Source organism: Colobus angolensis, unplaced genomic scaffold (assembly GCF_000951035.1).
Source record: "Colobus angolensis palliatus isolate OR3802 unplaced genomic scaffold, Cang.pa_1.0 Scaffold528, whole genome shotgun sequence".
Classification (NCBI taxonomy): domain Eukaryota; kingdom Metazoa; phylum Chordata; class Mammalia; order Primates; family Cercopithecidae; genus Colobus; species Colobus angolensis.
The window spans coordinates 152,430-176,135 of NW_012118799.1; the positions used below are offsets into that span (position 1 = coordinate 152,430).

Below are 23,706 nucleotides of genomic sequence, written 5' to 3' on the forward strand. Positions count from 1 at the left end.
CGGCCAGCACGGGGGTCTCGCGGGGCGACCCCAGCAGCGCCTGTGTGGGGCCACTTCTGCCCGGGTCTCTCCCCGGCCTCGGGGTCATCTGCTGGGACATCCGGGGTGCCTCTTGCACTGGCTTCTGCCGGGTCTGCACTTGGGAGAAAGATCTTGATTTTCATTGTGAAAAGCCTTCAGCTTTCTGAACGTGCATGTGGTATGAACTGTGGAGTCTCTGGCTGAGCCTGGAGGGCAGGAGGCTAAGATGCTGGGGTTTCCAGGTGGGAAGAGACCGCCCCCACCCCAGGGACGCCCCAGGGACGCCCCACCTCCGCGGACTGTTCGTGCTTCCTCGGAATAGTCCTGCTTTGCGGCAGAAGAAAAGGGGCTTTTCTTGTTACATTTAGTGCAGTGAACAAAAATCCAGTTTTTACCAGCTATGGGAGTTCAGGGAGAAGTGAAGGCTCAGAGACCAGGGAAGGAGGGGGACAGACAGACCGAGTCCCAAGGCCACCCCGTGCCACTGTCTCCTGGCTCCTGGCTGCCTCACCGCCTCACTCAGGCCCTTGCCCCCGAAGGACACCTTAGCTTGTCAGCATCCCTGCAGCTGGCACCTCAGATTCTGAATCAGTGGCTCCCAGCATGGTCTTTCTGGTGGAGGGTGGGGTGGTAACCCAACGCAGCAGCCGGTTCCGGGGTCCTGGCCTGATGGGGAGCAGGTTAACCCAGCGTCTGAACTCCACCTGTGCTCATCACGGCCTGGGGACACCACAGACACTGGTCCTGGGGGCCCAGGGACTGCGGGGTGCGGAGAGCTCGGAGGAAAGTGTGAACCACTTTGGCTAGCGGGTGGATGCCTTCATGGAAGTCCAGGAGGATGACCAGGAGCAGGAGACAGTGACCCAGGATGAGGTTCAGGCCACAACATTTCAGAGCACTCTCAGGTGACGCAATGCCACTGGGGCTGGAGAGTGGAAGTCCAGCCCACCCTGAGTAAGACATTGAGCGTTTATTCAAGTAGTTATTCTATTTCTTAAAATATTCACCAGCCATACGTCGTTTTGGGACCGTGGTGGGCTACAAATAGACACACATACGCTTTTCGATGAGGCTGTGCTCCTCAAACTTGATTTTCTGTCTGGTTCGGGTTCTTCCTGAGCGGTGGGGTGGAGGCAGCCAGGAGTCTAAGCCTGGCCCAGTGGGGAGTCAGGGTAGTGGAGGGGCTGCTTTGGAAGCAGCTGTGTCTCCCTAACCCATGGACATGGGCGGATCCAGTGAAGAATGGCTGCCTGGGCTGTGCCACGCCGGGGACCAGCCTGCCCTTGAACGGGAGCCCCGGCACAGCATGCCCACCACAAAGGATGGCGTGCTGGCCTTTAGGTGCCATCTCAAGGTCAGAACCCGTGGCAAGGTCGCATCTTCCTGAGCAGATACCACCTGGGGCTTCAGCTGAGGATCCGGGAGACAAGAGAGCGGCAGGTTCCCCCCGGTCTCGCTGGGGTGTGCTTTGGTCCACGCACTGGGGCCAGCTGCTTGCTGGGACACCCTTGCCCCTCGGTCCTCTCAGAAGCTGGGGAAGGGCATCCCTCCCGTGTCTCCAGTGCTCATGAGGACACTGAGTGGGCAGTGGGCACGTGCACTGGGTTCAGAACTCAGCCCTCAGCCAGCTGGGAGGTGAACATGTCATCTGTCCCCTTCTGCACCCAAAAATGGAGAATGCACCGTCCTCAGGAGTGGGGGTGTCCTTGGAGGCTGTGCGCAGTCACCAGGAAGGGGGTGGGACTGGTGGCTGTCCTGGACCTGCCTTTGCCTGCTCTACAGTGCCCTGCAGCCCCTGGGGGCGTGGGGCCTGGCCTGCTTCTTACCGGGGCGGGGGCTGCGGCGTTCCAGGAGGGAGAGGTGATGCGGGTGTGCAGGACACAGAAGAGCCGGGTGGATGCAGGGGGCCTCGGCCCAGCCCTTCAAGAGGTGCAGCCCAACAGTGCTGTGTGTCTCATGGGGCCGCAGGGACTCCCTGGGTGGCTTCAGGGGGATCTAGCAGGAAGCTGGACTTTGTCCCAAGACTGGGTGTGGGGTCTGGGGGGTTAGGCAGGAGGGGACAGAGAGCAGTTTCTGCGGAACAGAGTGGGGGTGGGGGCGTCCTCAGGTCATTCTCTGCCTCCACGTCCTGGTGTCCCCTGCTGACCTGGGACCTGTGTATTGGCTCCTCCTGGTCCACCTTGGACCCTCAGGACTGTGCTGTGGAATGCTGCGTGGCCTGCCGAATGCTGCGTGGCCTGCAGAGGGGTCAGTGTAGCCCAGGCCAGCTGTCAGGCGAGAACTGTGGGGTGAACGTGGGGAAGCACAAGAAAGATGTAAATGAAGAAGAGTGGCCAGGCCGGGGGTTGGGGGTGCCTAACGTGTCTGTTCTTCTCTGACAGTCGTGCAGGAGCAGAGCTCACGGCAGCCGGCGGCCAGTGCCCCCTCGCCCAGAGACAGCCGTCCTCTTGCAGGGTCTGCCGTGCTGGAGGGAAGGCTGCTGCTGGAGGTGAGTGCCACCCTTGGTACCTCAAACGCTTGACACTTGGTACTCCGTGTCACGCATGTTCAGACCCTCACCCAGGAGGCCCTTAGGTTGTGATCTTTATAACTATCAGGACAAGTAGGCTCCAAAATGTGTTGAAGAAGGGTGTCCCTGGGTTGGAGTCAGCCTCGGGTGTGAGCCTCGTGGGCTGGGACAGGGAAGGCAGCCCGAGAGCTCTCGGCCCTGTGTGCTGCATCAAAAAATCATCCTCATTCTGCACCGTCTGCTTTTGCTTGTCAATGAGAGAAACTTGTACAAAATTAAGCCTTTTTTCCCCCTAAAATGAAGGATATGGTCAAGTCTGCATTGGGCTTCCCTGGTGCGGTTTCAATCTCGGGGTGGCCTGTGTGACACCCTGGAAGCTCTGGGCCTGAGCAGGAAGCTCCGTGATGAGGGGCTTTTCACCCCATCTCCCCCATCCCGCCGACTCTGAAGTGCTGGTCTCCTGTGCTATGACGTGGGGACTGTTACTCCTCTGGAAGGGGAGACCATGGACCATTTTCCAAACAACATAAGATGGTGGCGTGGAGCCTCCGGGGTGAATCCATCCGCCGTTTTGAAGATAAAGGGGGTTGCTGCCTCCACCACTGGTTGGAGAGACATGGGCCCTGGGTGGTCCCAGGATGGGGCTGGGTGGGCTTGCAGGGAGGAGGTGGGGACAACATGGCACTTCCTGGGTAACAGGGTGGGCTCCAGCCAGAACTCAGGACCCCTGGGTGGGGCAGGAGGGCACCAGCCAACCCGCTCCAGATGAGGGTACTGGGACCCAGATGGCAGGCTGCCCCACAGCCAGCAGCCTCTGGTCTCCCGCGGAGCTGTGCACCCCGGTGCGTGGGAGAGGCTGCTCGACCCCCGCCGCAGATCCTCCTGTGTGTCTCCAGGTGAGTTCACAACCCCCAGCTCGCTCTGCCCCACCCTGCTAGTGAATGGGTCCTAGCTCCTGGGGCCTGGGAAGCCTGGAGCCTAGGGGAGGGAGGCCTGGGCCTGGTTCCCTGCTGCTGGACTTCCCGTCCTGCTCCCAGCAGCGTGGGATATTTTGGAGCTACCCTCAGGGCGGACTCTCCAAGAAGGCTTTGGAAGAGGCACGGAGGGTCGGGGTCAGGGTCTGCCCGCCCATCTGCTCCTGGCACTGTGGCCCTCCTGCTGCCCGGCCTGACTCCCCTGCCTGGCCAGAGCGCTGGTCACACTCACTCTGTTTCGGGGGAGGTTGAGTAGTTCCTGAAGTCTCAGTCCACCGCATCTGGTTCATGTCTTCTGGCCCACAGAAGTTTCTGGAAGTTTTCTTAGATTGCATCTGGTAGGTTATAGGGTGAGGGTTCCTCACTGCATTGCTAGGGCAGTGAAAGGGATTATATGCTCTTTTTGAAGCTTAAAAGCATTCAAACAGGGCAAAATAAGCAAAGCAAGCAACAACAACAGCAAATCCCAGCTTTTAATTCTAATCTTCAATCTCTTCACAATAAAATGAAAAAAGGGGAAGTTTATGGTAGGGCACCCTAAATCCATAAACAGCCTTGAGCCGGCACAGGCTTCAGAGTGCCTGTGGCCATGGTCTGTTGATTTAAGATGAGGAAGTTAAGGATTGGAGCCGCCAGGTGCCCTTTGGGGCTGAGCCGGGCCCAGCATTTCTATTTATTTATTTATTTGAGATGCTCCACACGTTCAGAGAAACTTTAGTAATGATTTAGAAATGACTCCTGAGAGTGTAGTCTGGACCCGGCGTTTCTTTGTCCTGAGTTCACTGGCTTGTCCTCCAAGCCCCCGCCTTCTCCAGGGAAGCCAAGACAGATGGGCCGCAGGCTGTGGCTTCCCCTGGTGCACATCTTGGTGCAGGTGCTAACAGTGGGAGGATGGAGGAATGAGGAGAGGTGGGAGACTGAAGAGGGAAACAAGGGGGAAGGGATCCAAAGAGACGTGAGCACCCAGAGCAGGCCCCGAAATCCCTGTACGATATGAGTCAGAGATTTTCATTCTATTTTTTAGGTGGGCTACAGGGCTGTTGGGTTTAGCAGGACTCACTAGTGCCACGGATGTGGTCTGTCTCAGGCTAGCATGCTGTCACTGACCGCTTAACTTCAGCTAGAATTCAAGTGTATGGTTACTGCAGGGGACATTTTGTAACACTTATTTAAAAATTTACGTACGCTAAAGTTCATTCTTTTCAGCATTCAGTGGGGTGTGACTGCCACTGTCATGAAGATTCGGAGCCACCCCATCCCTAAACATTTCTCCTCTGCTGCTGTTTTCAGTCACAGCCCCCTGCCCCTGGCCACGGCTGATGTGTGCTCTGTCCCTGCAGCTCTCCCATGCCTTTCTCTGGATGTCCTGCACACGGAGTCCCACGCATGGCCTTTGGAGGTCAGCTTCACTCAGCACAGTGCTGTTGAGATTTGCCCACGGGGCTGCGGGTCCCCAGCTGGTTTCTTGTTATCATCCACGGTGCTGTGGGCCACTGGTTTGCTTCTTGTTATTGATGAGGGATGGACCGACTCCATGTGTCATTCACCTTTTGAGGGATATTTGGGTTGTTTTTAGGTTTTGGCGTTGATGAATAGAGCTGCGGTAGACGTTCACATGCAGGTGTTTCTGTGAGCGCTGGTCTTCGTTTCACGAATAGTAAGCATGTTTTTAACGCGTATCCCCCAGCAGTGAATGAGTATTTCAGTTGCTCAGCATCTTTGGTTTTGCACTTGGTGTTACTTTTTTCAAAGCCATTTTAATACTGGAATCTTGTTAGGGCTTTAGTTTGGATTTCCCTGTGACTAACAAGGCTGTGTATCTTTTCATGTGCTCATTTGCATCCATGTGTCCTCTTTGGTAAATGGTCTTTCAGATCTTTGGCACATTAAGAAAACCAGGTTATTTGCTTGTTTTCTATATAGTTTAGAGAGCTGTTTATATATCCTGGAAACATGTCCTTTCTCGTATGTATGATTTATAAATATTTTCTCCTAGTCTGTGACCTGTCTTTTTATTCTCTTGACAGGATATTACAGATAGTGAAAGTATTCCATTTTGATTAAGTTTAATTTATCAATTTCTCTTTTTGTAGATTGATTTTGTTGCCACATCTCATTACCTAACCTAAGGTTACAAAGATTTTTCTTTTATGCTTTATTCTAAAGTTGTATAGTTTCATGTGTTACATTATGGTCTATGGTCCACTTTTTGTAACTTTGGTATAAGATGTGTGAGGTAGGGGTCAAGATTTATTGTTTTTGCATGTGACTGTCCAGATGTCTCAGCACTATGTATTAGAAAGTCTATCCTTTCCATACTGAACGGCCTTTATACCTTTGTGAAAAATCAATTGGCTGTATTTTTGTGGATCTGTTTCTGGACTCTGTATTCTGTTCTATATATCTGTATTTTAAATCTTTCAGTAATACCACATTATCCTACCTACTGTAGCTTTAAAATAAGTCTTGATATCAAATAGTGTGAATCTTTTGATTTTGTTCTTCCTCAGAATTGTTCTGGCTATTCTAGTTCCTTTGTTTTTCCATACAAATTTTAGAATTAGCTTATTGACTGATACCTACAAAAACCCCTGCTGGGATTTTGATTGAGATTGTGATGTATCAGTAAATCAATTTGGGGAGCATTGGCATTTGAACAATACTGACTCTCCCAATCCATGAACATGGTATGTGTCTCTATTTAGGTTTTCTTTCAGTTCATCAGTGTTTTGTAGTTTTCAGCATACATATCCTGCATGTTTATGTTAGAGTCATGTTTAAGTTTTATATTTTTGTTCTTATTGTAAATAAGACTTTTTTTTAAATTTCAATTTTTAGTTCATTCCTAGTGTATAGAAGTACAATTTATTTTTCTAGGTTGACTTTGTATCCTATAACCTTGCTAAACTCATTAGTAGTCCTTGGAGCTTTTTAAAATAGATTCCATGGGATTTTTTAAGACATAGATTTTATTAGGAGTCTCCAGAGAGACAAAACTAATAGGTTATATGTGAGGGGCCTTATTAAAGGCTGTCTGCAAGCTGGAGAACCAGAGAAGCTGGTAGTGTGGCTCAGTCCAAGTCTGGAAGCCCCAGAACTAGAGAAGCTGATGATGCAGCCCCTAGTTCAAGGTCAAAGGCCTGAGAGCCCCCAGGAGGCCACTGGTGCAAGTTCTGGAGTCTAAGAGCTGAAGAGCCTGGATTCTGATGCCCAAGGGCAAGAGGAAGAAAAGGCATCATTCCCTGGAAGGGAGAGAAAGAGAGAACAGAAGGCAAATTCTCCTCTCCTTGTGCCTGTTTTTCCCAACTGGGCCTCCCTGGAGGGGAGCCCGGAGGTCCAGTGGGGTTGTGGGGTTGTCGAAGGTGAGGATGAGGGAGGGGGGCTAGCTGGAGCTGGACAGTGAGCCGAGGCTCCAGCAGACGCAGCTGAAGGAACAAACTTTAAGGGAAGAGGCTGTGAACCAGGCAGCATCCACAATGCATGAGTCCACACAAAGCCCTGAAAACCAGAGAGATCGCTGGGAAGTGGCACAGTGGCCACTGGTGCCTGAGTGACTCGGATCACGTTCTCAAAGTGAATCAACAACACGGCATCAAGCCACATTCAACGTGAGGGAGCCACGTGTTGCGTAGCGGGAGTCCCCGCGTGTGCATGCAGCTGGACGTGCTTCAGAAGCTGCTGAACAGGCGAGGAGTCCTTAGCCACCCAGGCCCCCCATTCTGTGGAAGAGCTCGAGGGGCTCTTCCTCAGCCCTGCAGAGGTGGCAGCTGGGCAACCCGGACACCGAGCCTGGGCCCTTCCCCCAGACCAGCGTCAGAGCACTGGGCGCCTCCACCACAAGGCTTCTGGGGGGTCTGACAGCCCAGGGAAAGGACCGGGGCACAGATATGGAGGCCCCCAGGACACACAGCACAGGCTCACCCTGGCACCCGCGCCAGCATTGCTGGGTTCTTAAGGAAGGAGGCCGCCATGAAAGACAGGAGTGAGCCAACCTGAGAAGGTGAGCTGGAGGGAGCAGAGATGTACGGAGTGAGGAAAAGACAGAGGCCGGAAAGGAAAGGAAAAGAAAGAACAGAGACACATGGAATGAAGATAGGACAGAGGCCGGAAAGGACGGAGATGCGTGGAATGCAGACAGGACAGAGACAGGACAGGAAAGACAGAGGCCAGAAAGGACAGAGACAGGCGGAATGAAGAAAAGACGGAGGCCGGAAGGGACAGAGACGTGCAGAATGAAGGAAAAACAGGGAAAGGAAAGGAGAGGAGAGGGGAGGAGAGGCAGAGGCTGGAAAGGACGGAGACGCGCGGAATGAAGAAAAGACAGAGGCCCGGCATCTGTGGCACGACGCGGGGACTGCAGTCAAGAGTAACTTAATCGTACTTTTTTTTTTTTTTTTGAGACGGAGTCTTGCTCTGTCGCCCAGGCTGGAGTGCAGTGGCCAGATCTCAGCTCACCGCAAGCTCCGCCTCCCGGGTTTACGCCATTCTCCTGCCTCAGCCTCCCGAGTAGCTGGGACTACAGACGCCCGCCACCTCGCCCGGCTAGTTTTTTGTATTTTTTAGTAGAGACGGGGTTTCACCGTGTTGGCCAGGATGGTCTCGATCTCCTGACCTCGTGATCCGCCCGTCTCAGCCTCCCAAAGTGCTGGGATTACAGGCTTGAGCCACCGCGCCCAGCCAATCGTACTTTTAAAAATAACGAAGAATGTAATTGGACTGCTTGTAACACAAAGGGTAAGTGCTGCGGGATGGACACCCCATTCTCCATGATGTGACTATCATGCGTCGCATGCCTGTATCAAAATGTCTCAGGCACGCCATAAATATATGCACCTACTATGTACACACAAGCATTAAAATAAAAATTTTTCTTAAAAAGAGACACAAAGACAGCTGACATCAGGATCTTCGGAGAGCAGTGAAAGCACAGCACTGGCCACATGAAAATCAGTCGCTGCAGAAAGAAAATTCAGACATGAAAATGGCTCAACAGTTAAAAGCGTGAGAGCAAAAGCCATAACAACCCCAGAGACAGGTTTGACGTTAAAGCTGAAGAGGTCTTTCCATGAGTAAAGGAAAAAGAGGAGGAAATAATAAAGTCAGGAAAATGAGCAGAGCCCGAGAGGCGCCGAGGGTCAGAGCTCCAGGAAGATCGGAGGCGAGGGAGTCATCGAGGGGGAGGCTGAGCTGGCTTCCCAGAGCCGAGGGCATGAGTTTCCGGGTTGGAAGTTCCTGCTGGGATCTCTGTGAGATTCCACCCCCTGGGGGACAAGGAGAAGATCCTAAATGCTCCCAGAGAGGAGGGGCGGGTTTCATGGAAAGGATCCAGAGACCTGGACGCAGGAGGCCGGGAGGAAACGCACAAGCGCCTTCCAACCTGGAGTTCACACACACCCAGGGGCGGGCTCTGAGGTTTTCTTCTTTCAGGTTGTTTCTTGGGAAGCCCCTGGAGGGCTTCTCCACCAGAACCGGCCACAGAAGGGGTTGGGGTGAGGATGGGAACCCCTCCAGGAGGCGGTGGGAGAGATAGGAGTCACCACCCCAGGCAGAACATCCTCAGACAGAGACGGGAGAGGCCCCAGAGAGGCTGGGATGGACAGGAACCAGGGCAGAGAAGGTGCATTCAGCTGAGAGGCTTGTGAACTACGTCAGTGGTGTGAGTGAGTGAGCACCTGGGAAAACGAAGTCAGCAAAGATGCAGCAACTCCAGGCCCACAGAGCTGCTCAGGCAGAGTGGGGGATTCACAGGCCATGCACACCCAGGTGACAGGAGCTCTGCAGGGGGAGCTGAGGCGGTCACAACACAGCCAGATTAGGAAGGTGGGGCCAGAGCGTGCACGGGCGCAGGGCAAGGTGGGTGCAGGGCGAGGCTGGCCCGGAGTGTGCATGGGCACAGGGTGAGGCAGGGCCAGAGGGTGCATGGGTGCAGGGTGAGGCAGGGCCAGAGCGTTCACGGGCGGAAGGCGAGGCAGGCACAGGGCGAGGTGGGCACAGGGCGAGGCAGGTGCAGGGCAAGGCGGGTGCAGGGCGAGGTGGGTGCAGGGCGAGGTGGGCACAGGGTGAGGCGGGTGCAGGGCGAGGCCAGCCCAGAGCCTGCACGGGCACAGGGTGAGGCAGGGCCAGAGGGTGCACAGGTGCAGGACAAGGCAGCACCAGAGGGTACACGGGTATGGGGCGAGGCAGGTGCAGGGCAAGTGGGCGCAGGGTGAGGCAGGGCCAGAGTGTGCACGGGCGCAGGGCGAGGCGGGCTCAGGGCAAGGTGGGAACAGGGCGAGGTGGGAGCAGGGTGAGGTGAGCGCAGGGCAAGGCGGGTGCAGGGCGAGGTGGGTGCAGATGCAGCAGGTGCAGACGCGGCGTCCACAGCCAGGCCTAAAGACGGTGTCTGAAGCTGGGAAAACCCAGCAATGACTCGTTACATAAGCATGTGACTTAGCAAGACAGAGGAAAATGCCCAAACCGCCAGTGAGAAGGACTCAAAGCAGCCGCTCAAAGCAGCAGGAAGTTATGTGGTAGGGAGGCTGGTTTTAGGGACAACGGCTGGGTTTCGGTGGAGGTTTGCATGCCGTGTGACTCTTCAGACCTGGCACAGTTCACATCGACTCCCCTTGCCCATTGCGTTCGTTTCGTCAGAACTTACAGTGGTTACCCCAGGCTTACTTTGGTTCCTGGCTGCTTGGACTGTCTCCCCCATCCCTTCATTTTCAGCGTTTCCTTCTCGGTATAGGCGTCTCTTGCAGGCGGCGGGTCAAGGGATCTCCCCCAACACCAAGCACCTTCTTTCACTGCGTCCACCTACTTCTTGTGATTCTTTAGGAGCTGATTTCTGTCATCCTATTTTGTATTTTCCATTTACTGCATGTCCTTTGGTTTCTTTTTTTCTCCCCCTAACCCTCTGTTAGACAAATGGAGCTTCCTTGAACTAAAGGTACACATTCTGCTTTTGTTCTCGTGGGGATGCCTTTGAAATGAGAGCTTTGAAATGAGAATCAGGTTGATTTGCTGCTTCTCAGGCTCTTCTGTCGTGATGTTCCTGCAGCAGGGCCTGTGCTGGCACAGACACGTCCTCCGGCCCTCCCCGCGTTGGCAGCATGTTAACTGTGTCTGAAGCTTAATCCCGATGTCACAGATTCTTGTCTTTGCACCTGATGTTAGGTGTCGCCTGCAGCCTGGGGCACCCGATCACGTCACTCACTAACCGATCGTTCTTCCTCCCGAGTGTTCCTCCAGCGGTCCGCTGTGGGCCTCACCGTGAAACCTTCTGGATGCCCTCGCAAGTGGGAGAATGCTGCTGTGTCTTCATGCGTGGACGGTAGCGGGCTGCACGTAGAGCTCCAGGCTGAAGCCTGTCCTGGTGTCTGCAGGGCCATGTGGCCTTGCTGCTGAGCCTGGTGGGTCTGGATCTGCTCTTTTCTTGCTCTCCTGGGAGCTGTTGCAGTGGTTTGTTTATTTATTTATTTTATTTTATTTTATTTTATTTTTTTGAGATGGAGTCTCACTCTGTTGCCCAGGCTGGAGTGCAGTGGCGTGATCTTGGCTCACTGCAAGGTCTGCCTCCCGAGTTCAAGTGATTCTTCTGCCTCAGCCTCCCAAGTAGCTGGGATTATAGGTGCGTGCACCACCACGCCCGGCTAATTTTTGTATTTTTAGTAGAGATGGGGTTTCACCATGTTGGCCAGGCTGGTCTCCAACTCCTGACCTTAAGTGATCCGCCTCCCAAAGTGCTGGGATGACAGGCGTGAGCCGCTGTGCCCAGCCTGTTTTCTTTCTGGTGGTCGAGAGTTTTGCGGCAACGTATCTTCTGGTTTTCCTGCTGGGGGCTCTGTGAGCTCTTCCCAGCCGGGGTCTCTCATGTTCGGTTCTGGACGTTCTATGTCTGTTGCTGCACTGGTGCTGTCCCTCTCCATTCTTGGTTGTATCTTCTGGACCTGCTGTTTCCCAGGCAGGGTCCTTCTGCAGCCACCCTCCTGGCTCTGGGTTTCTTGCTGGCTCCGTCTGGGTGGCAGGAGGGAGGCCCTGCAAGGAGCCTCCAGGCTGCAGCTTTGTGCTCAGCCTCATTCCTGCTTTTCTCTGCCCCAGGGTATCTCCTTTCCTCCCTGTGTGCTGGAACCCTCTTGTCTTTGCCTGTTGCTTGGCTCCACTTTCCTGGCTGTGGCTCCTGCGCTCCGGTCCCCGTGGGCGCAGGCTCCGATTGGGCCTGTGTGGGGTCGGGCAGGGCTGGTCCTGGTTGCGTGGAGGGCAGAGGGGAGGGCAGGCGGGCAGGGCTGGCTCCTGGGTGAGGAGTTTACCTCTGAAGGGAGCACCGTGGGAGGGAGCACTTTTGCCCCGAGTCCTCCCCAGGCTGGAGGTTTGCACAAGAGGAGGAGAGTGGGTGCTGGAGCGGGTGGTGCAACTGTGTCAACCTCTCGTGTCTCCAGATCTTGCCCCTCAGGGCCCTGCCGCAGCCTCCTGCTGTCACTCCAGGCAGGGCTGTCCCAAGGCATCTTGGGAGGGCAGAGGCAGAACAGGAAAGTGATTTCTCCCACCTGTGTTTTGACTGGGACCCCCCCCCCCAAGCCCCTGCCCTGGGCTGTAGCTCCCAATCTCCACACCCTAACCCCAGATAGCCCAAGACTCCTGGGGTTCCCTCGGCTTTTCTGTCCTCAAGTCCCCCTCCTGCCAGGTGGCCGACACTGGCTGCCCTGCATCCCCATTCCCTGAATGACACTGGTGTGGAATGCAGGCAGAAGCAGCCTGGGAGACACGAGCTCTGGTGGTGGGATGCGGTTGGCCGAACACCAGGCTGAGCAGGGTCCGAAAATTAGGGGAATAAAAGTCCCAGGAGAGGACGAGGTGGCAAACAGGAAGGGCAGCTGACTCACCAGCCCAGAGCAGGGGAATCTCACCAGTTCCCTGAAACGGAGCTTCTCAGCTCCGGGGCTGGATGAGCGGCTTCCCAGAGGCCACTGCACGCCAGGTCATCAGAGGTGCCTGCTCCAGCTTCCACCCTGCCCTGTGCCCAGTGGCAGCCGAGCAGGGCCTCACAAAAACAGCTGTGAGAACAGCCTTGCGTGTCTGGAAGCCCCAAGCCGCTCGGCAGACGGTCACCGGGCTGTGCTGCTGCTCTGGTGTGGTTTCTGGAAAAGCATCCACAAATTCCTGAGAAGTCCCCAGGAACCAAAGTGTCCAGCATTTGAAATTTAACAAGTGGGGAGATGCTTCTCCGCTGCAGGCTGCTGTCCTAAAGAAAGGCCTAGGGCCGGGCACGGTGGCTCAAGCCTGTAATCCCAGCACTTTGGGAGGCCGAGACGGGCGGATCATGAGGTCAGGAGATCGAGACTATCCTGGCTAACCCGGTGAAACCCCGGCTCTACTAAAAAATAAAAAAAATTAGCCGGGTGAGGTGGCGGGCACCTGTAGTCCCAGCTACTCGGGAGGCTGAGGCAGGAGAATGGCGTAAACCCGGGAGGCGGAGCTTGCAGTGAGCTGAGATCCGGCCACTGCAGTCCAGCCTGGGCGACAGAGCAAGACTCCGTCTCAAAAAAAAAAAAAAAGAAAGGCCTAGAAGCCCTTCTGGCTAGGGCTGTGCACACGTTCCTGTGAGGGACACTTTGGGAGAGGATTGAGTGAGGGGGACAGGAGGTGAAGCAAAAGAGACGAGGGTCCCCTCCTCCAGCTTTCTCCATGCAGTGATGCTGCCTGGCTCTGAGGGGCCCCTGGTATGAAGATTAGGAGGCCATGGGTCGTCCAGAAACTCAGGCCAGAAGCGAAAGTATAAAACACCAGATGGTAACACAGGACCACAACTCGGAGGGCTCTGGGAGCACAAAGCCGGGGTACAGGGGAAACCAGCCCAGGAGGGGTAAGAGAGGGATGGGGCAGCAGGGCCCTGCAGCCCAGGAGCTGGGGAGTCCCAGCCCCCATGACAAGGCGGCAACCCAGACAGAGGAGCCCCGGGCCTTGGGCCTGTCCTGGCCGGGACAGATGCAGGGTATGCCCTCCTGCCCTGCCTCTGGGCCTGGCACCCCCGACCTCAGGGGAGGCATGGGGGCTGGAGGGGATGGCCGTGCGGGGACAGCAGGCTGGGAGGGGGCATCCCACACCCACCTCTGTCCCTGACTGTAGAAGTGATGGGGGTGGAGAACCGAGCCCCGCATGCCGTGGCTGGGGTCTGCGTGTCTGGGGGTACTGAGGTGGGCGGCCCCAGCCTCACCCTGGCACCCGCCGGCCACTGTGGAAAGAGCTCCGTGACGCCCGAGCCTGCTCCTGGCTCTGTTCTGGGCACTGTCCCGCAAGCCCCACAGAACACACTTGGCCTCATCTCCTGGCCTGGCATTTTCTGCTGCTTCCTCGGCCTTTCTGCTGAGAGAAATCCATGTTTTACCGTCTGTTGTCGCTGCTGGGCCTGATGTTCCGAAACTCCTTGGAAGTGGCTTTCATTTCAGGAGTTCATGAGATGTATTTAATAAACAAAAGTATAGCCAGAGGTTTTACCAGGGAGGAAGTGTGCCGGCCCTGCAACTGGCCTGAGAGTGGGCACAGTGGGAGGGTAGCCCAGCTCCCCTTGCACCCACCTGCCCACCCTCTCCCCGACCCCCACCCGCCTCTGCCATCCATCCACAGCCCAGGCCAGTTCTGGGAGGCTGGGGACCCTTGCCCAGCTGGGTCAGAGTGCCCGGCTCCTTGCCCCCCTTGGAGGCTGCTGCAGGTGTCCGGGACGCACATCGGCCTCTCTGTGACTTTCACACCCCCAGGACTCTCCACCGTTTACCCCCGACCGTCTGCGTTAGCCCCTGACCGTCCGCGTTAGCCCCCGACCGTCCAGTTAGCCCCCGACCGTCCAGTTAGCCCCCGACCGTCCAGTTAGCCCCCGACCGTCCGCGTTAGCCCCTGACCGTCCGCGTTAGCCCCTGACCATCTGCGTTAGCCGCCGACCGTCCAGTTAGCCCCCGACCGTCCGCGTTAGCCCCTGACTGTCCAGTTAGCCCCGACCGTGTGTGGTCACTGAGCCAGGTACACCGAGTTCTGTTCAGTGGTGTTCACTTGGCCCCTGCTCTGCCCTCGGCTCAGCTGGGCTTGGACCTTTGCATCCCGGGCTCTGCCCAGCAGGCGACTTCAGCACAGGTGAGCGTCCTGGGCCTCCCTGGTGGAGGGAGTGTGTTTGTGCCAGCCTGGGCTTCAGGTGCCATGCGCTGTGAGCGGGGGTCACACCCGCTTGGCTGTTACTCTGTTTTAAGCTGCCGACACTAGGAGGAGGCAGTGCTGTCGTCACCGATGGGCTCATGTGAGAAGGGCTGGGGCTTGCAGGGCCTTCTGCCCCCAGGCCTGGGTCCTGCAGGCTCCGGAGGCTGTGAGTGGCCCTCAGTGAACCGTGGGTCTGTGTGTGGCCCTGGCTTCAGCAGCCGCCCCAGTCTGTTCTGGGTGGATTTTCCCCACCCGAGGTCACTGGTGCACTCAGAACCCCCCCTGCCAACCTGCTCAGCACCACCGTGGCGTACCTTGTTCCTTCCGAGGACCAAGCAGCCGCAGCTCCCGCTCAATGCCCACCTCTTGGCCTCACGGCAGCTGTCTTGCCATTGGTTTCCTACCAGGTGGTTCTTATCCCCATGCCACCTTCCTTGTCTGCTCTGAGGCAGCCAGGTCAGCACGGAGCCCCCTCGGGCTCTCCTGGGTGTGGAGCCGCGGGTGCAGAGGGACGGCCCAGGCCAACTCTGGCCCCAAGGTCTCCGAGGCCGGGGCTGGTGGCGCAGGACACACGCAGGGTGCAGGGTCCCAGGCTTAGGGAGCAGCAGGGATGGCTCCCCGACCACCAGGACCCCGGCAGGATGGGCCTGGAGCTTCCGCAGGGAGATTCCCTGTGGGAACGTCAGCTGCGTTTGTTTATGGGTTGTGACTCTGCTTCTGGTGAAGTAAGTTTCACACTCGGGTGTTTGCATTCAGAAAGCGGATCCCAGTTTTAAAAACCTAAGTTTTGTTCTCTAGAAAATGACATCAGCTTTAGACATCAGATTGCCTGTCCAGCACAGCCGTTTGCCCTCCAGTCACAGTGACAGCGGGTGCTGCCCTGAGGGTGCCTGGTGCTGCTCCTCACCGTGCCCTCACAGACGCTCACCGCCGCCGTTCCGTCTTCCACAGGAGGAAACCAAGGCCCAGAGAGGTGAATTAACTGGCCAAGGGCCCACAGCAAAGGCAGCGTCGGCACAGGCTGGTCTCCCTCAGGCAGAAGGGGGCCCAGGACACTGGGTTAATTGAGCGGGGCTGCGGTGGGCGTCAGGAGGGACTGCCCGGGGGCCGCCGTCTGCCTGCTCTCCCAGGGCCCCGGGGCTTCAGTCGGCCTCCCGCTCTGTGGCCGTCCGGCCATCCACCAGCTGCATTCTCAAGAACTGTTTTCAAACGCTGGAGCTGCTCAGTGGAAGAGTCAAGGCTGCGTTTACTGTTTGTGGGATCTATAAACAGCCAGTTATTCAGCTCCCCAAGCCAGAGCGCTGCCTCGCACGCACGCAAGCCCCATGGAGCGGCCCCTGCGAGTGATCTGGCTCCAGGAGGCCGGGCCAGCTGCCCTGACGCCCGCCCGGTGCCCGCTCGCGTGACTAGCGGCCGTGTTGTGGCTCCGTAACCGTGGCAACGGCTCTCAGGGGAGCACAATGCTCCCAACTTCCCTTTACTCCGAGGAGGGGCAGCCGGGGGGCTGTGGAGGGTTGTTCCTTTTTCCCTCATTTTCCCTCTGCCATGACCTTGACAAAAATAATCTTTGAAGTACTTGCCGGCTATTTTTTTCTGCCCTGGAACTGGAAGAGATCAGGATATTCAAAGGGTTTGACAGAGGAAGTCCCGGCTTTCTCAGAACATTTGCCCTGTTCCCTGTGGTGCCTGGGGAAGAGCGCGGCTCCGGCCCTCACCTGCCCCGGCCTCACCTGTCCCGTTGTTCTTGCGAAGTGGCAGGTGTGCCGTTCACTGATGTTCAGTAACAGCACATAGATGTGATCTTTTTCCCCTTAAAAAAAGTGCAGCCTTAACCTTAGAGCCAAATCCTTTTTTCCATTTGGAAAAGTGATCTCATTTTCCATGGACCATGTTAAAAAAAAAAACAAAAAAACTTTTGTAGGATTAGAAAGGCAGAGAAAACAAACAGACTCTCGAGATGCATATTTGAAAGATGGGCCCACATGTGTAACAGTATTTGGCGTGACAGTGCTGGACCAGAAGTCAATCTGATATTGAATCCATATGACACAGCAAACAGCATTTTATGGTCTTTAAAAAAATTCTGCCTTGTGAGTTAAAATTAAGGTTGCTTTTGGTTGTGACTAATCTCATAAAACCTTTTTTAAGAAGACATTTTATATACTCAAGCCTTGAAAATGTCTTTGGTCTCTGAACTATTATTAGTAGGACATCATCAGTATGTGGCAACCGCTGAACTGGGAAAGCTGTGGCAGGAGCTGGCGGGCACAGACCCTTCCTGGCAGTGCCAGGAGGGCTGGGGGCTGAGGACCCGAGGCCCTGTGCACCCCCTCCAGCCTGTGCAGGCCGGGAGCGAGGCCCCTCAGTGTCACCACCACTGCCCGGCTCAGAGCAGGCGGTTGACGGCAACTCCGTTCCCTTTCAGCAGACACCCCCCAGGCCACACGACCCTGGCTGCTTCACGTTCTCACCTGTTTTCTAATGACCCCTTGGTGCACCCCACGTCACCTCACCCTGTCTCTGCCTAAATCCCAGGGGAGGGAGGGGCTGCGGGGGTCTGAGGGGCGGGTGCCAGCCTGAGGGGCCAGCCTGAGGCACAGTGGTGGTTTGGGTCCCCCAGTTCCAGACACAGCTGCTGACCCCCAAGATGGGAGCCGCCATCGAGAAAGGGTGTCGACGCCATGGGTGCCGGCTCTGGGCCAGGCTTTCTGGGTTGCCCAGTGTCTGTATCACTACATGGGAAGGGGGTGGGATTGGCCCATGGTCCCTCCATGGCCACAAAGTCCCTGACCTCCATTGGCACCAGCCCAGGGCCCATATCTTGCTGAGCACGGGCAGGGACGATCCTGGGCCCTCGTGGATACTCCCCACGGTCATCTCCAGGCAGGACAAGAACTCTAGGAGTTCCAAGGTGAAGCTGTGAAGCCAGCACAGGCAGGTGCAGTGGCAAAACGCAGGTCAAGTGTGCCTGGCACCATCGTTCCACAGGATGCCATCTCTGTGGGACACAGAGTGTGATTTACCCTCACCACAGCCTCTGAGTCACCTTTTATCCCAGGTGGGGATTGCAGGGAAGAGCGAAGTGTCATGAAGTGATTTCAGCCTTAGGTACCTTCCTTCTGGAAATGCAGCCACAGCAGCAGTGTTCCCAGCTAAAGCAAGGCGGCAACCAAGCCTCCGCTGACAGGTGGGTGGGTTGGCAAGATATGGTGTCTACCTACAGAGGGTAGTATTCAGCCTTAAAAACGGTGGGGCAGTGAAAGAGAAATACACAGACAGGACTACACCAAACTGAAAAACTTCTGCCCAGCAAAGGAAACCATCAACAGAATGAAGAGGCAGCCTATGGAATGGGAGGACGCATTTGCCAACCATACATCTGACAGGCGGGAAAGACCCCAAATACATAAGGAACCCAGCCAACTCAAGAGCAAGAAAACAACCCGATTAAAAACCAGGCAAAGGACCTGATAGATGCTTCTCCAAAGGAGACACAAAATGGCCGGCTTGTACGTGGAAAGGTGCTTGGCATCACCAGGCACGGGGAAATGCAAATGGAAACCGTCAGCGAGCTCATCTCACACCATCAGGACAGCTGTTTCAAAAAGGTGAAGGCAGTCGTTGGCGAGGGTGTGGAGAGAAGGGGACTCTTGTGCACTGTTGGCGGGAATGTAAATTAGTGTAGAGTGATGGAAGGCTGCATGGAGCTTCCTCGAAAAATTAAAAATGGAACTTCCATGTGACCCAGCAGTGCCTCTGCTGAGCATTTACCCAAAGGAGCTGAAATCAGAATCAGAGACACCCGTGCCCACATGCTTGTCGAAGCAGTGGCCACAGTAGCCAGGACGTGGAGACAGCGTGCACGTCCACCAGTGAATGCACAGGTAAAGAAAATGTTCTGTGTCTACACCGTGGAATACTATTTAACCAGAAAAAGAAGGGAATCCTGGTATTTGCAAACCACGGATGAACCTGGAGGACATGGTGCTGAGTGAAGTAAGTCATGGACAGACAGTTCTGCGTGATCTCACTCATATGTGGAATCTAAAAAAGTGGAACTCATAGAAACAGAGAGTTGATGGTTACCAGGGGCGGGGGGTGGGGTCGGGAGGGGGCTGAAAAAGGAAGGAAGGAAATGGACAGGCGCTGTGGCTCGGATCCACCTAGGGGACCCTGCAGAGTGAGACAAAGTCAAAGCCTGCTGGATTCGGCTCAGATGAGGTCCGCAGTGGAGGCAAATTCACAGAGGCAGAAAGTGGGTGGGACGCACAGGGCTGGGGAGGGGAGTGGGGGCACGTGTTTAATGTGGACAGTTTGGGTTTGGGAGGGTGGGAGCGTTCTGAAGGTGGATGGTCATGATGGTTGCACAACGATGTGAATGTGCTTAAGGCCACTGAGCTCAAAAGGATTGAAATTTAACCACTTAGGTCGGGCACGGGGGCTCACGCCTGGAATCCCAGCACTGTGGGGGGCCAAGGCGGGTGGATCACGAGGTCAGGAGTTCAAGACCAGCCTGGCCAACATGGCGAAACCCCGTCACTACTAAAAATGCAAAAATTAGCTGGGTGTGGTGGCGCAGTGCAAACCTGTAATCCTAGCTACTCGGGAAGCTGAGGCAGGAGAATTGCTTGAACCCGGGAGGGGGAGGTTGCAGTGAGCCAAGATCGCACCACTGCACTCCAGCCTGGGTGACAGAATGAGACTCTGCCTCAAAAAAAAAAGAAAAAAGTACCACTTAACCACTTAAAAATGGTTAAAATTGTATTTTTTTTTTTTTTTACTTTCAGACGCATATTTGTCTTTATTAAAATTACTGATGCAGAACATTCGATTCCTTATCATTTCCATGGTCTTTGTTCAAAGTGTCTCTTTCCTGGGTCTCTTGAGTTTCTTGATACGCCTTCTCTTCCTTTTTGCTCGAAGGACGAAGAACGCACATTAAAACTTTTCCTCCTTGAACAGCTCGTGGTCTAGATGAAAATGGAGCTATTCCAGGCACAGTCTGGAGTATTGGATGAAGTCTCCCCCAGGCGCGGTCTGGGGTACTGGATGAAGTATCTCCCAGGCGCGGTCTGGGGTACTGGATGAAATCTCCCCCAGGCGCGGTCTGGGGTACTAGATGAAGTATCTCCCAGGCGCGGTCTGGGGTATTGGATGAAATATCTCCTCCACTTTATTTTCTGACTCATCTACGTTTTCTCCTTTATAGTCGTTCGAACTTGGTGTGTTTTCTTAATCCACGGCTGAATCTGTTTAGTCTTTGCGTCCAAATCATGTTGTCCAGCATTTGAAGAAATAGTTCCTTTGTCAGGGCTGGTCCAGTTTTGGGGTTACCCTTCTCCATCTCACTCAGCCTCTGCTGTTCCTGGTGAGTCTGCATTCCTGTCGTGAGCTGGTCTTCTGCAGGCTTCTTTGAACCCGTCACAGCTCTCGCTCATCCGTGAGTCTAATCACATCTGCTCCGTGCATGTTCCCAAATCGTTGCCCTTCTCATCAAATACTTGAATAATTCGCTGACTAATTTTTCTTCCAGTGTTACTAAAAGCTGTTTCACTCTTTTTTTTTCTTTTTTCCTTCACTCTGGGTGTCTTCAGCAGTACCAAAGGCTTTTGCATGATTTAGGAAGGAGAGTCTTGGGGCAGAAGCAATAGGGGGCCACTGTGGGGTGCTGTCTTTTGCACGTTGTGTTTACCAAAACATCTAATACAACTATTTTCAGACTTTACGGTTTGTAGTGTTAACCTCTTTAGAAAAAGAGTAGCCATCCTCTGCGGGGCAGGTGATTGGTACTAAACTGGTAATTTTTAGTTATGTATATTTTATTATAATTTTAAAAACTTTTTTACGGTTTGGAAAAAACTGTCATAAAAATTCACTCTCTTGGTTGGGTCGGTAATACCAGGAACATGGACGTCTGGCCTTGGGCGTCCCAGCCTGGTCACGTGGGCTAAGACTAAAGTCCCCAAAAATCCTCTAAGAAAGATTTCTTCCAGCTGGTGGGAGGCTGGATGAGAAGGTCTTATGTTTTTAGGTGAAAATCCGAGGCAGCACAGGACGCGGTGAGATGATTATCCAGCTTGCTAATCTGCCGGCAGGCACCACCTGCCATTCCTCGTCCATGCCTTCGAGTAGCGAGCTCAGTCCATTTCGGGGAGGCTGGCGTGAGGCTGTCTTCAGACCCCCTGCAGGGTCCATTTCATGTCCTGCTGATTAATCCAGTTACTGGGAGGAAAACAGTGATTTCCCTTCTGTGGATCATCCCATGGACGTTGCATCCTTTATTCAGTGACATAAACAACTAAGTCTCAAGTGTTCCATAGCCGCCTCCCCCAAGGAAATGCAGCAGGTCTGAGAAGAGAGCCCCTTGGGGAGATCTGGGCAAACCGAGAGCTTGTAAATAGCCCCGGACGGGTCCAGGCAGATTCACCAGACTTTCTGCTCATGACCCAAAGAGGTTAATATGGAACCAATCCTCTTCCTCGGAGCTGCACGGGAATGAAAATGTACAAATACCTCAGTTTGTGGTAGCTCCTTAGATGCTCCCGTGGATGCAGATGTCCTGCGGGGTCAATTTCCCGCTCTAGAAACGTGGTGGAGTTCAGGGTGACTGGTAACGACGGGCTTCTTGTCTGATGCCAAACCATATAAAGCGTTGGCCTATTTTGTCATCGTGGAGCAGCCTAGGTGTTGCCCGCTGTTTTGTTGTGACAGCTGGGCAGGGCCTCCCTTCCTCTGAGTGGGAGGTGCTTTGTGAGACTTGGGTTTATTGTTCAGACGCTCAACACAGAGTTCAAATCCCATTGTGAAGTCATCACCTGGCACCTGCACCTCTGTATCCAGAACCAAGCGGGCGGCACACCCTTCAGGTCGGTGGGAGAGAGGGCCTTTGGGTCGCCGGCACCTGACCCGGCAGCCTTGTCCCGCTGCCTGCGACCACCAGCTCCTCCGCTGTCTCCGTGGGTCATAACATCTTACTGCTTCCCTCACCCACTGTTGAGTTGATCTTTGACAAGTGTTTATTTTATATTTTCACGGCACCTGTGACTTTTCTTTTTGGAGACTTTACTGATTGAAAAACGTGGCTCTGCAGCTCAGCAAGCCTCTAGGTCTGAGGCTGCATCCTTCTGGTGTGACTTTCCTCCTGAATCAGGCGTGGTGTGATGGCATCTGGGGAAGAACACGCAGCCTCTGGTTCGAACTGGACCCTGGGCAGTGGTTCAACCTTCCCCACAGCTGTAACACCTAACAAGATAGACACAGATGTGTGGAACGCTCTACAGCCACCCGAAGAAGGTAGAAATTCTACAACAAAATTAACTGGGGAAAAAAACTAGGGAGAAAACAGGAAAGGAAAGGTGTTGCCCAGAAGAGGCCTCTTGCAGTGTGGATGGGAACCTGCCACAGCTGGGCTTGGGCCAGGCACCCACGGTGTTGCTGGGCACTCGGGCCCCTTCTGCTGCCCCCAGCCCTGCTTCCTTCCAGCCAGTGGCTCTGTGAGCTGCCTTTTGTCTGCATGTCTTGCAGGAATACGGAGGGACCAGACCAGGATGGCCCCATGTTAGCAGAAAGAGCATCCCCAATCCCCAGCCCCTACCTCATGGGCCAAATCACCCCACGTGGGAGGCTGGGAGGCACATTTTTGTGTGAGTGAACTACTCTGAACAGAATCATAATTGCACTGGTAAGGAAGAACGGAAAGTTGTCTCAAAATAAAGGGGGATGAGGTGTCTGGTCCACTTGTTTTTAGAAGCGTATTTCAGGAAAACATTAAGAAACAGAAAATACTCAAGCTGGTTAAGCCATTCAAGAGCCTAGAAAGGGATGGAAAGCTGTTCAGTTAATTCTGAGAGGTTAGGAAAACGCTGGTGCAAAAATACGACGCAGGCAGCTCAAAGGAGAAACACAGCCTCTTCTCCCCTGTGAAACTGCACAAAACAATTCCGGATAAAATAATAGCAACTGACTCCCATCTGTGTTATAAAAGCACGGGCCACTGCAGTTACAGTGGTTGAGGAGTAAGGTGAGACTCCGATGTTGGGAAATACCCGTAAAATTAACTTAGCAAATTAATATACTAAAGGAGGAGAGTGGCAGCTTGTAGATGATCCTGATTAAACAGGCAATAATAATGTTTCTTAATATAGCACCAGTTATTGAAAAGCCTATCTCTGTCCCAGTGATTTGAGGTGACACCTTTTTCATGCGTCAAATTTCCATTTGTGCTTGGACCCATTTCTGGACGTCTCATTGTAGTCCATTGATTGATGTGTCTGTTCATGCTCCATGATTTAATTATAGAGGCCTGACAGTATTTCTTAGATGTTGAATAAGATGCTCCTGTCTCCTGGCTTTTTTTTTCTTCCTGTGCTTTTGTAGCTATCATTGCATATTTATTTTCATATTTAGTATAAACCTACCAGCTGCATAATCAGTTTGATGCTATGTTCATTAATTAGTATTACAGCATATGGATAGATTCACTCAGGAGGAACAGGCATCTGTAGGACGTTGACTCATCTTGTGCATTGAGGTGTGTGTTCCCATTTGTTCAAATATAATTATGCAAGATTGAGGTGTGTCTTCCCATTTGTTCAAATATAATTTTTTGTGCCTCTGGAGATGTTCTGAAATTTTCTTCATATAGGTTTTGCACACGTCTCAAGTTTATTTATAAGTACTTTACCTTCTTTGATGTTTTTGTAAATGGGGCTTTATCTACAATTATGTATCCTAATCTGGCCGTTTTCTAGTTTGTAAAGGTTATGGATATCTGTATGTCAATTTTGTACTGAATTATTTTATTGGGATTATTTTATTTTATTTTATTTTTTTATTTTATTGAGACAGAGTTTCACTCTTGTTGGCCAGGCTGGAGCGCAGTGGCACCATCTCGGCTCACTGCAACCTCCACCTCCCAGGCTCAAGCCATTCTTCCTCCTCAGCCTCCCTAGTAGCTGGGACCATAGGCATGCGCCAGCACACCCAGCTAATTTTGTATTTTTAGTAGAGACAGGGTTTCTCCATGCTGGCCAGGCTGGTCTC

The 23,706-nt window shown here is 54.0% G+C and overlaps 1 protein-coding gene and 1 pseudogene across 1 annotated transcript in view; one reads left to right on the forward strand and one right to left on the reverse strand.

Annotated features, from left to right (window-relative positions):
- The window catches only part of AHRR (aryl-hydrocarbon receptor repressor), a 75,200-nt gene that overhangs the window by 25,889 nt on the left and 25,605 nt on the right, over positions 1-23,706 (forward strand). The window contains exon 4 of the mRNA XM_011960874.1: positions 2,403-2,509. Coding sequence (XP_011816264.1) covers positions 2,403-2,509 — 107 coding nt within the window. The remainder of the gene's footprint in view (positions 1-2,402; positions 2,510-23,706) is intronic.
- LOC105525293 lies at positions 19,522-20,429 on the reverse strand (annotated as a pseudogene).